This window comes from Erithacus rubecula (genome assembly GCF_903797595.1).
Source record: "Erithacus rubecula genome assembly, chromosome: 6".
Classification (NCBI taxonomy): domain Eukaryota; kingdom Metazoa; phylum Chordata; class Aves; order Passeriformes; family Muscicapidae; genus Erithacus; species Erithacus rubecula.
In genome coordinates, this window is record NC_136688.1 from 4,755,341 (window position 1) to 4,767,676 (window position 12,336).

Consider the following 12,336-nt stretch of genomic DNA (forward strand, 5'->3'; position numbering starts at 1 on the left):
CTGCTAAGTAGTGCCCTGAACAGCTTAAACTTCACTGTCCTAGTGTCTAGAGTAGCAACACTGCTGTCTCTTTTTATTTGTTACGCTGTAGATTTGAAACACAGTCATTTAATGATCACCATAACCAAGTCAGCTACCTACCATTTCCCATGAGTCCTACTCTATTCACAAACACTGACTCTAGGAGGGCATCCTTCCTAGATGGCTCACTATTTGTGACAAGAAATAATCTCCCACATGATGAGATATGAGGACAAAGAGAGGAAGCAAAGTGGATTACATTTGCTTGTTTTTTCTTGTTAAAAGCAAGGATGCACTTCTTCTGCACCTAAAGACCCCATTGCTTACCTGACATTCCAGATTAGGCTCCAGGAACAGGACATCAGATCTATACACATAACAACTTTACATTTCAGCCCTCAGGCAGTTAAGAAGAAATCTGAGCTGTCCACTAGGAACAGGGTTGCAATAAACTGTGACTTACTTGTATACTGCTCTATGGTCATTCCATCTCCTTTTGTCTCATTATCAGCTGCTACAGCAAACACTGTCAAGTTGTATGGTGTCCCAGGGATTAAGCCAGAAATTTTTGCTTCGGTATTATTGGTTTCCGGGTTGATCACAAGTGTACCATTTTCAACCTCTATCCAGTAGGTGTAGGTGGCAGAAGCACTGTCATTCACATCCCATTTTAAGTTGACAAAAGTCACACCAACAGATTCTGCTGTGAGATTAAGAACCCGGCTGGGCCCTGTGAAAAGCAAAGCAACAACTCATTAACCTGCAAAAACAGCTGCTCACAGACATGCAAACAAGAAATACAGCCACACCAGGCCTTCACTTCCCTCATGGTCCAGAGTGCAGGAGCATCCCCACAGCATCACCAGGCATTCCTGGAAGCTGCTATACCTGTGGCCAGCTAAGACAGAACTGAAGACAAGCCATTCTGAGTGGCCTTCATCTCCCTTTGACACTCCAAAATAGAGGCTTTGGGTACCACTGAAACAGAGCTCCCAGGGAATCCAGACAGGTGGACAGGAAAGGGATGGGTATGGTTGGCAATGCAGGCAAATCTCAGTTTGGTTGATTGACTGGTTTTCAGTTTAGTTCTTGTGGAGGATCTTTTTTTTCATGGTAGCGGGTTAGAGGGAGTTCAGTGTTTAATAAGTAAGTAAATCAATCAATCAAGGCTTTTTTTTTTTTCTACATGAACCACTCACTCTGTGCCTCTGGCCCAGGTAAGGCTCCTATTAAATTACAAGCTCAGGCAGGTGGGCAGAGCCCTGTCCTGCACAGCAAAGCACAGACCACCAGCAACAGGAATGCAAAAAACTGTGACTTACTTGTATACAGATCTTTGGTCACTCCTTCTGTCTTATTATCATCACCTGCTACAGCAAACACTGTGAAGTTGTACCATGTCCCAGGGATTAATTCGCCAATTTCTTCTTCAGTGTTATTGGTTCTCAGACTCATCACAAATGTATCAGCTGTTAGATTTGCAACCTCTATCTCATACATCTTGTATGAGTCAGAAGCACTGTCATTCACATCCCATTTTAACTTGACAGAAGTCACACTGGATTCTGCTGTGAGATTATAAATCGGGCTGGGCACTATGAACAGAGAAAAACATTTTTAACCTACAAGAAGATTTTCTGACATACATATAACAGTCTCCTCACTGCCATACCCAGTGTCTGTAAAACAGAAATCAGCCTGTGAAAACAAATCAAGCCACTTTTTTTCTACTGTAAGGCACACTTGCAAGCTCTGCCATCTACTCCAACTCCTCAAGCTTCACTTCACCTCAAGCAGTAAAGCTGTCTAGGTGCAGCAGTGATTTCTGTGCTGACTCAGCTGTGAGCTTTATACAATGTGCTGAGGGAGACTGGGACACACAACACACTAGCATTTTTTTCCTAAACTGGATATCCCAAATAGAGGAGCCTTTCTAGCTGCAAGATTCACACACCTCTCCTGTACATATGTGACACAAAACATTTTGTACTAGGCAGAGGACTTCAACTGTACCCCATTCACTTATGCATCTCAAATCTGCAAATCTTTCAAATGTCACAGTGAGTTAAACTCTTAACCTGTAACCTAAAAAGCCATAATAAGCAGGGAAAGGAGCCCGAGTCTCGCATGTATGAAACTGTTCCAAGGCCATGCACCAATCACAGTATGAAACTTCACTCCCAGTCAGATGTGCAAATGCATTTCTTGGCCTCATTCTCTACTGCAGGAAAGCAGTTGGATCCATGCCTCTGCAATGCTTACCCTCTGAACTAGAGTTCAAATGCTATCACAATATAAAGTGCAAAACACCCCAAAGATTCACATTCCAAACCAAGAATGTGCTATAGTGCTTAGATCACCTCTTGTCTCAAATAGTGATGCAGCCCTGATGACTCTTCCACCTGCAGAGATTCTGTCTCCACTTGCAGAGTTTACTGATAAATCATCATTACTACTGGTTGCTGGTTCTGCAGTTACACTTTCTGAGCTGCAATTCTCAGTGCCTGAAAGAAGAACACAAAACACTGTCTTTACAAAACTTCTGGACTTCCCATTTGCAGAAGTACAGTTAGTTACAGATGTCATGCACAGACCCACAGTCACTTCTGTTTTCCCAGTTGTACAGGAACCTCATTACACAGTTCCTGGTTTTACCACTTTTCCTGGTTTCACCTCTCAACTTCTATGAGATTATTTGAATTAGATTCAAGTGACTGCCACATTTTTTCAGCCATCCACTGACTCCATACATGATTTAGATGAAAGCTACTACAACTGCTCTTTTCAGTACAGTTTTGTTTGAAAGCAGTTAAAGCAACTTGAAGCCACACTCTGTGTGTGCTTTCTTCTATGAAGTTTTTTTTTTACCTGGCATAGCAATTTTGTCTCTCCCTTTCAGTATATTTCCCTCTTCCCCTCTCATATTCCCACAATATGTTCCACCAAGTAAGGAAGAGACATGGCTCTGTATCTAGAGCCAGAAATATTACATCAATTTTACAGGCCAAAGCATAGAAAAAGTTGATTCAGATCTAAAATTTAAAGGCTAACTCATTTAAGTCTGACATTAATAATTAAGGTAGAACTTATCTGCCCACACTTTCAGAAATTTCTGCCACATGAAAACACCTTGTCTTGGTCAGTACAGCAGTTCTAGATTCACTTCAGAAATTTTTTGAAGGTAACACTTTGTGTTCTTCTCTTTTTGGGCTAAGTTTGGTTTTTATTACCTTAAAGTGTATTTTCCCATCTTTCTAAGCACATTACACCTGCACTTGATTTTATCAGAACTCTCTACAAACTGAAAAGCAAAGGGTTTTAAGTGCAGACTTATGTTCTTAAATATCCTTAAATGCATTGTAGGTATTACAGTCACTAAAGTAACTGAGTACATGTTTTTAACTGCTATTTCTAAAAATAATTTATAGGAAGCTTTTTTATTTAATGCTTCATTGATACTGCTTGATCTTTCTTAAAAAGAACAAAGATAAGAGTTATATATTAAAAAAAAAGGGCAAGCAATAGAATGATACTCACAAGCAATTGTACATCTGACCTGGAAAACAAAAACAAATAAAAGAAATTAAAATGACTGGAAGCTCAAATAAGATAAGGACTGGTTTAATCAACATGATGGGGAAAGAAATCTGTTTTTAAAAGTCCAGATTTTTCAATCTACAAAAGACATACATAAAATTCTACTGACATAAAAATAAAACAAAAAAAAAAACCACATCAAACTAGTAGAAAAAAAACCTAAGCATGCTGGTAAAATGCTAGTTTCCACATTCTAAAAAGAGCTAGTTTACTTTGACACACACACACACAAAAAAAAAAGGTTTGAATAACATAAGCTGGCTATTTTGCACACATAAATTTATAAACCAAACTGATAAGATCTTAGTTAAAACACACTGTTAGTACCCTTGACACTGTCCCACAAATAAATGGCAGATGTCAATTAGGTCTTGCTTATTAATAAGATTTTTCCTTTCATCCTTTTGCTGTATAAATCTTATTACTTCTCACGAAAGTGTTTTGCATTTTCTGAAGCAAACACAGGGTAGTCCAAGTTTCAAACACTTGATACATGCTCTGAAATCCAGTTTACACATTTGCACACATCCATAACATATCAGCAGTTGTCATTTAACTGCCGCCTGAAGCTCCTCTGCTGGTAATACTGACAAATAGCAGAATTTTACTTTGAGGATGATTTTTAATTGGCAAACTTTGTGCTTTACTTCCAAAATAGCCATTTCTCTTCCTGGTGGTGTGAGAATTGGCCCATAAATTGCCATGTTAACATCCCTCCAGGTGGCACCACAAAATGCTGCTTAAAGGAGTGAAGTAAAAGCCCCAGACTGAGGTCTGGAAGAAGCAGTCTTATCTAAAGCACTTAGAACTTTTGTTTTCTATACTCCCATTCAATTTCTTAGCTGTTTTGTAATTCCAAGCTCAAAATAAACTAAGCTATCTGACAACACCCTAATGCAATGCTCGAATCTCAAATCACCCACTCCCCCAGCTGCCATGGGATGCAGATGTCCTATGTACAAGTGTGAGATGACTCCTCAACCTGAGCTTTTGAGAGCCCAGCCAAACTGCAAGGCTGTTTAGGAAGTGAGGAAATACATGCCTGCACCCAGGTTAAGAGTCCTTCTGCATTCCTTCCAAAAGTGTCTGAGGATGAAGAGCTCAGGAAGGAAACAGCCACTCTGAAGGCAGGAAGACACTACCATGCAGTGTGCAGGGCAGAAGGGCTAAGCTGTGTGGAAACAGCTGCTGAATAGTGAGCAAGAGGTGAGATCCCCTGAAATACAGGGCAAGCTACAAGCAAAGCCAAAAGGATGTTATGTTTATTAAGAAAGGGAACTCACAAGAAGAGCAAAATCAACAAGAATCACCACAGGGCTAAGCTGCAGTGATTTCTGCAGCACTACATACAAAGAATCAAGAGCCTGACATGACTCACAACCCATCATCCTTCAGTTACTTTCTCTTCTGTGGAACTGCCTGAAAATCAACTTTCATCTCCTCCTCCACAAATTTTGAGTTTAGGGGCATAACATCCTACCTGAGCAACAGGAACAGATATTATATGACAGGTATGCCACTAGCAAATGCCCTGAAACTCTCCTTTTTACCTTCCCCTTTCTTCCCTGCCAGCTCAAACAAGGAACACATTTTATGGGCATCTAATCTAATAGCAAATAAAAACCAAGCTGCTAGAAATTTGGTTGTACTGTTACATGTGGGTTTTATTAAGGATGCTCAAATAGCCTCAAAAAGGAAAGTTACACTAAAATTCCTGTCACATGATTAATTAACTGCATCCCATCATTCTTTGCTTATCGCACCCTGGCAATACTGCCTCAAAATACTCTTCTGACTTCCCAGAACCTTATGTGCAAAATCAAATTCAAAAAATCACATCCCACTGGCAGCAGGCAGGCCTCCTTCTGAAACCCAAAACCACACAAAACAAATGATCCCATTCCCAAGCATCAGCCTGCCTGACTCAGTTATTCCATGCTGTATTTTTCAACATCAGCCATGAATCAAACTGTTCTCCAACCTCATGTTATTACTTAGAAATTACACAAAGCATTTGTTTATTATTTCAGAGGATATTTGCACAGAACACCTGATTCTCCTTGTGTTTACATTTAATACATCATGAGCCCTGCCATCTCGACTTTTCTTTTTCAATGACACAAATCCCTATTATTCATATATACAGCTGGGTAATTTTTCCTAACTTTTGTAGAACTTTGGGTAGGGGTGGAACATCCCTAACCAAGAAAAGACAGCAAAATGCAAAATACTGACAATTTCAACTGAAAAACAGGAGAGAAATGTATACACAAACTCACCACTGTCATAAGCTATGGCAAATGAATTTTTTCATGCCATTCAGCTGTGCAATCCAAGGCTATAGGTTCCAGAGGAGCTGAGGAATACATTTGAACTTGCACAAGGTCTGTCTTGTGCTCCTTATGTGAGCAGCTTACAACTGACCAGGAGCTGGTGGTGTGTGATACATGCAGAATTCAGCTCCATCCTCCTCAGGTGCACACTGGGTTGCCTAACTGAGGAATCAGTACTAGTCTCACAAATAATCCTATCCAGGAAGAATTAAGACATGGTGCAGGAAAATGTCTTTAAAAACAGTGAGGGACTGAGAAGACCAAATCCTACTGATATTAGATAACTCAGAGTAAGATATTTTCAGGAGCAGGATTTAAAACATGCCAGCTCTATACATGCACTGGGAGAGCCACAGGAAAGACAGTTTGGCTGCAGAGCCAAGCTGAGCTGAAGTCCTGCACCACTATGCCCTCGAATGAAGTTCAAGTTCCTGCTCTGGGGAAAACCCCTTGTGGACAGCAGCTGATCTACCTTCTTCAGTCTTCAAAATAAACAGCATGATTTGCTTCATGCAAATATAAGGTCAAAGGCTGGCTAAACAGTCAAAGCAAGCAAACAAAAAACAGCCAAAAAAAAACCACCCTTAACCACAAATTCTTTCCAAGAATACCACTTGAGGTTGCTGCTTACTGTTTCTGGTGTGCTCAGCAGTGTGTGCCTTGTGACTCGGATGCAAAAAGCCAGGGAGTTAATCGTGCCCCTCTCAAAGCTGATGATCTATCAAGTGTGGACCTTCAGATCTTACCATCTCCACCCACTCATCCACTTGAGGTATGGAGGAATTCCCCAAAAACACCACCAAGATATCACAGTACTTTCCCAACTGCTTCTCAACACCCTTTCACCAAAGCAGCAGCATAATTAAGACCCCTGCCCCACTAGGCAGTACCCCTGGTCTCACACCTTTGTTTCCCCCTCTATGCCCATCTATGATTAGTTGTCCCACATGTATAACTGGGCTTTGGAGACAAGCCACCACACAGCACCATCTCCATGACTCCAGGCTTGGCTCTGCTGATGCTGTCAGCCACCACCACTCAGACAACAAATATTAACCAACTTGGCCACTTAGAGACCCCTCTCTCACCTCTGATATTTCCTACTTAGCATGGACTTATTCAGGAAGCATTCCCACAGAAAGCTTTTACTTAAGGTCACACAAAGTAATTGAAAACCAAACTCAGGAAGCCCCACAGTAATGGAAATGGGATTGTCCAAGTATTGCACCCACAGACTGATAAGTTTTCCAATACTTGCTGATTTACTAGGATTTTTAAGGCATTGCCTGCTGTTCTAACTGAGAATATCTTTCCACTTCCTTAGGAGTCTAAAGTCTAAATCAGCAGAGAGTGACACCTTTCTGCTTGGGACTGTGGTCCTGCAGGAAGACAAGGTGGGTTTTAGATGAAATATTTCTGTCTCTTGAAATCCATCTCAGGGCTGCTCCATCCATATTATTTCCAAATTAAGTTTGTAGGCTTACAGCATTGGACAAGAAGAACGAGTTCACCTGAATTGGGGCACGGAACTATGTGCTTAAACCTGTATGAACATAGTTCAAGTAACATGCCTTATCTGGACAATGTGTGGGTTCTGGGGTAGAGAAAATGTATTGGAAAATGAGTCGAAATATACTTGGGTAACATAATTGCCCTATTTTCCAATTTTTTTATAAAATGTCATAAATTTTCAACTGCTACTTAGCCCTCCTGTATCAGGTCCTTACTACTTAAAGGATGAAATAATCAACAGGAGGCTAAATCAGAAGCTAAGGTTTAATTATGTTCCATAGTTTCATTTAAGATTGAGCACTTTCTGGATTCAGTGCTAGAGTTTGGGGTTGGTTTTCTTTTTCTCCCCTTTCTAGTGTATATTTACTCTGCTAAAACTCACTTTAACTGTAGTCCACAACAGTTCTGTGGTTTTTTTTCTTTTCATTTAAATGAATTGATTATTTTAATGACATTATACATTCACTTATAAATGAAAAAAGGAAAATATGCTGTGGCAAGTTTTAGTTCTACCTGTTTTCCCTCTGGTATTTTGTGCAGGTACATACACATGTACAATACACCATTTCACAATGTTTGCTCTAAGTGGGTTTGTCCTAGTGTAAAAAAAGCTCTGATTTCAGAAACAGCACTAAGTTTTTACAAGATGTTTGGAGTCTTCTTTTAACCCTAAACGAGGAGCTCTGTTAATGAACCTGCACAGGACCAGCTGCAGAACTCAGAAAAAATATGAACTGGTGTTTTTTATGAACTGGGTGGGGCTGGATCCTCCTAGGCCACCCTGTAGTATTAGGGAGCTGTGCAGAACTCTGAAATAGCCACACACAACTGTGCACAGGCTATTTACAGCTGTTATGCAGTTATGTGAAAGAGGAAAGACTATTTCCACTTGGCATGTATTTATATTTTGCCCCTGACATTTCTAAATTCTGACTTCCCAGAAGCAAGCCTTTCTGCAAAAGGAGACCAAATATAATTTTTTTTTCCACTGGCTTTTATGAAAAAATATGTGGACATTCCAGTTTGTGTGGCACCTCCAATGAACTAGAAGTGCTGTGGAAGACAAAGCCTTGTAAGAAAACAAAGATGAGACACAAAAAAGATATTTGTGATGACACATACTGGAGAAAGCTCTGTTTTCCTCTCTTAATTCTTCTGCAAGTTTTGCCTCTATCTGCTTTTCAGGTGGCTATCCTAGGAGCAAGCAGTTTTCTGGGCAACATATCCAAAATAAAGAGAAAAATACAGACACCAAAACCCAAACACAACTGCATTGCAACTGACAGCTCTCCCACCACTGACCCAGAGAACACCATTAGGTTTAATTCCAATGACTTCCAGCTTTAAGTGTTTAGTTTAAAACGTTTCCATTCAGCCCAGTAGCACTTCTGTTTCATCCAGACCTCCAGGTCCTGATTAATTGCAGGCATGAAGCGCTGCAGACCACCTCATAGTTTAGTAGGATCATTCCTCCAGCTGAGGAAACAGCAGAACTTCATCACAAAGAAGGGCTGAAAAGTTTCAACAAGCTTAAATAACTCACATAAGCCAGGATGTTGTACAGAAGTAATGTGTACATTCAATCTCTAATTCAGAGACCATCCTGCTAAAGGAGGTTATAAAAAGAAGAGTGTGCTTAATTGACAATGGCAAGGACCAATACTTAAAACAACTACTTACTAAACCCCAGATTGTTATCCTTTTCAAGTTCCATGTCATACCATGTTGGTTTCACCTGGGGCAGACTTTGTCCATAGTGGCTGGTATGGGGCTGTTTTGGATGGGGTACTTGGTTGCTAGCTGGGTTAAACCACGACACTTAACTGACATGGGGGAAACTGCAGATGGATGTGCAAGAGCAGTTTGAATTTGAAAAAGCCACCTCTTCTTCTAAGAGGAACTTCCAGTTACCACTGCCAGCCTTTTTTTTTTTTTTTTTTTTTTTTTTTTAACTGAGGAAGCATCAACCTTTATTTCATGTGAACAAGCCACATTCCTGAGTACAGCTCAAGAGGACTATTTTTTCACTCTGAGTCATTACTCAGGCACACCCTGGAAGAAGCAGGATACAATGAAAAAAAAAGGAGAAAGAAAAAAAAAAACCAAACCCGGGTGGCAATGACACAACACTCACTGTCGCCAAGTCAGCAGGGCTGGCCACCCAGACACCATGGAAAACGCTCAGCAGAGCCAGCAGCTGCCTGGACTTTGCAGCACGGTCACAAAAAGGAGCAGCATTTCCTGACAGAGCCCTACTTCAGATCTGCTTAGCTGAGTGCACTCAGGACTCCCAAGTTTTTCTTATCACAATGCTATTTCACTATGCTGTGCCAGACACTTTGGACTCTGCACAGTCTTAGCTTAGGGAAGTGTTAAAAATATTTTACAAGGAAAATAACAGTTTTCCAAGCAAAACTAGTTGCAAAGGGATTTTAAAACTTATTCTAAAGCTCAAAGAAAACATCAAGAAACATTATTAATGCTGACAAAAAGGACCAAATACTTCATCCATGACACCCTGTCTGGTGGCAAGAGACCCACGGCCTGTTAAAGCCTTCAAGCTCACTCAAAACTGTCTTGTTTACACAGAAAATCCTTTTATTGGGAGGCAGAATTAAAGCTGGTACACATGTTTTACTTTTTCCTGCCTTAATTCTACACTTTTCTTAATACAGTCTATCTTTTTGTCCTTGTCAAGGTGCTGAAAACTTTCTAATCTAAAAATCTGTGAGCTGGAAGAAACCAGTCTGTGACCACTGCCCAACAGAGACTTCTCAGGCTAACCTTCATCTCCTCCTTCACGCTCTGTTGCTGCTTATTACCATTCATTTATGCTCCTTCAGCACATTCAGTCCTCACTCCGTGTGAAATGCTCCACCAGAACACAAATAAATTCTCTGTATGGCACTGCCCTTGCCCTGTAGCTGGGTAAATCTATCGAAAGGAAGGGAGGAAAGCTATCCTCCCTCCTCCCTCCCCATCCCCTAAGAGCAGCTTTGGAGGAGTAATGCAGCTTGAGACCACTAGAGGCCCCAGTAAATCCATCGAACTCCAGCCCAAGTGACTAACGGCAGGGAAATATGCCTGAATTCCCATAAAAGTTGACGTTCTGGAAAGCACAAGGCTAAGGATGACCCCATTCAGAGTGTAAAATGTGGATGCAGATGTCAGCACCGCCTCAGATGCAGATTGTGGCAGATAATGACACCAGGCCAAGCTGGCTTGGGCAGGCTCAGTGCATCTTCAAGCATCATAAACCTGTCACAAGGAAAGTAATTTCATGCAATAAACTACTGGATGGACCTTAGACTTTCTTTACAGTGCTTATGTACAACATCATCACATCACCTGCACTGGTTTACAGTGAATCTACATTTTTTGATGGGACCAAAAAGCAAAGTAGCTTGACTTCCTCAAAACAAATGCAAATTGCCTTACAGCAAAAAACGTGATGTGAAACCTTTTCCAGCTCCAAAATAAGCCACAGATCTGGCTCATCAGCAAGGATCAGATTATCACAAACACAAACAATTTGATTAAACAATGTTTTCCCATATGTTGTTTTCACACACTGCACCATGGGGCTGCAGGGATACCCTTGGGGTTTGCCTGTTATCCTCAGCCCATTTAATCCTTTAATGAATTTAAACTGTAGCAAAAGACAAATGGGCTGCAAGCGTTCAAAACATGTAGTAGTACTCCTGGGAGGGAACAAAAGATCTCATTGTACAGCTCCACTAAGTTCATCTGGGGCTCTGGTAGAGTCTCTCTTTTCCTCCTCTTTGAACAGAGGCTGAATAGAAGCAGGAATGAGAATTGGCTCTGCCATCACCCCATTGCCAGACTCGCCTCTGTGAATACATTGAGGCTGCATGAGAAGTTATTCACCGACAACAACATGGGCTCTCTCTCATTTGCCAGTCAATAGACACATCTCTCAAAGGTCAACTTCATGGCCATCTGGGAGAACTGGCTATGGTGAAAAAGGGCTGGATGGGGCAGGGTCAGAACCAGAGATCAGACCGACACTGCAGCCCAAACAGCTGCAAACTTATTATTCTAGAAAAATAATAGCCATGGCTTCTCTCTCCTTCCAAGACACATGAAGGAGTTCCTGCTGATCTGCATATATGGATGGCATAGCTCTGATACAGATCAAACAGCTAGCAGCTCACTTCAAATTCTTACTTTAAGAGGATGATGTTTATGTAATTTATTACCAGCCTGAAAACATGCACATTTCAAATACATTGCACATTATACCACCGTGCAGTGTTTGCTTAGCCTGGTACACCACTTGAAAAAAGAAACCAAACCAAACCTAGAAAGCATTCAAAAGCTAAGAGTCAATTTACCCAACATTTTGGTCATTGTGTACTTAGAGCCACAGTACCACTGATGTGGCTTCCCATAGCTTCTGGTATCTCCATACACTTTCCCTACCTACACTACAACCCAGAAGATAAAGGCATCTCTCTTTCTATTGCACGGTCTTGACAGACAAATACAAAGGTTTTATAAAAGATTTCAAAAATTACAATTAAGTGAAAGACAGATGAAAAAATTTATTAAATTTACTCCATCTTGTTTTACCACTAAATGAACATGCACTACCAGCCAGCTTAATGATGAAGCACAATTATTTCAATCAGAAATTCCCCCTCCACTTGAGGATGGTTCCTGCAAGATTTTTTTTTTTTAAATCTCTATACAAGTTTTGTTTCTGATGACACATCCATGTATATTTTAAACAAGCAACCTCCTGCTTCACAGACTGCCTTGAGAAAACACATTAAATGCACTTTGAAGTTTTGTTAGAAGTACGGATGCACTATTAAGAATAATTGTGTCACACAGGCCTTCACAGCATCTG

At 40.8% G+C, this 12,336-nt stretch overlaps 1 protein-coding gene across 8 annotated transcripts in view; it reads right to left on the reverse strand.

Moving 5' to 3' along the window:
- PTPRJ (protein tyrosine phosphatase receptor type J) overlaps positions 1-12,336 on the reverse strand; it is a 70,828-nt gene that overhangs the window by 21,964 nt on the left and 36,528 nt on the right. For 6 of the 8 annotated variants that reach the window (XM_079308395.1, XM_079308397.1, XM_079308392.1 and 3 more), the window contains exons 2-4: positions 3,559-3,577; positions 2,382-2,525; positions 1,344-1,616 (exon numbers count right to left, since the gene is read on the reverse strand). In XM_079308395.1, the coding sequence (XP_079164521.1) occupies positions 1,344-1,616; positions 2,382-2,525; positions 3,559-3,577 (436 nt within the window). Of the gene's footprint in view, positions 1-484; positions 752-1,343; positions 1,617-2,381; positions 2,526-3,558; positions 3,578-12,336 lie in introns of all 8 variants that reach the window. The other 2 variants (XM_079308391.1, XM_079308390.1) reach the window with 1 other exon arrangement.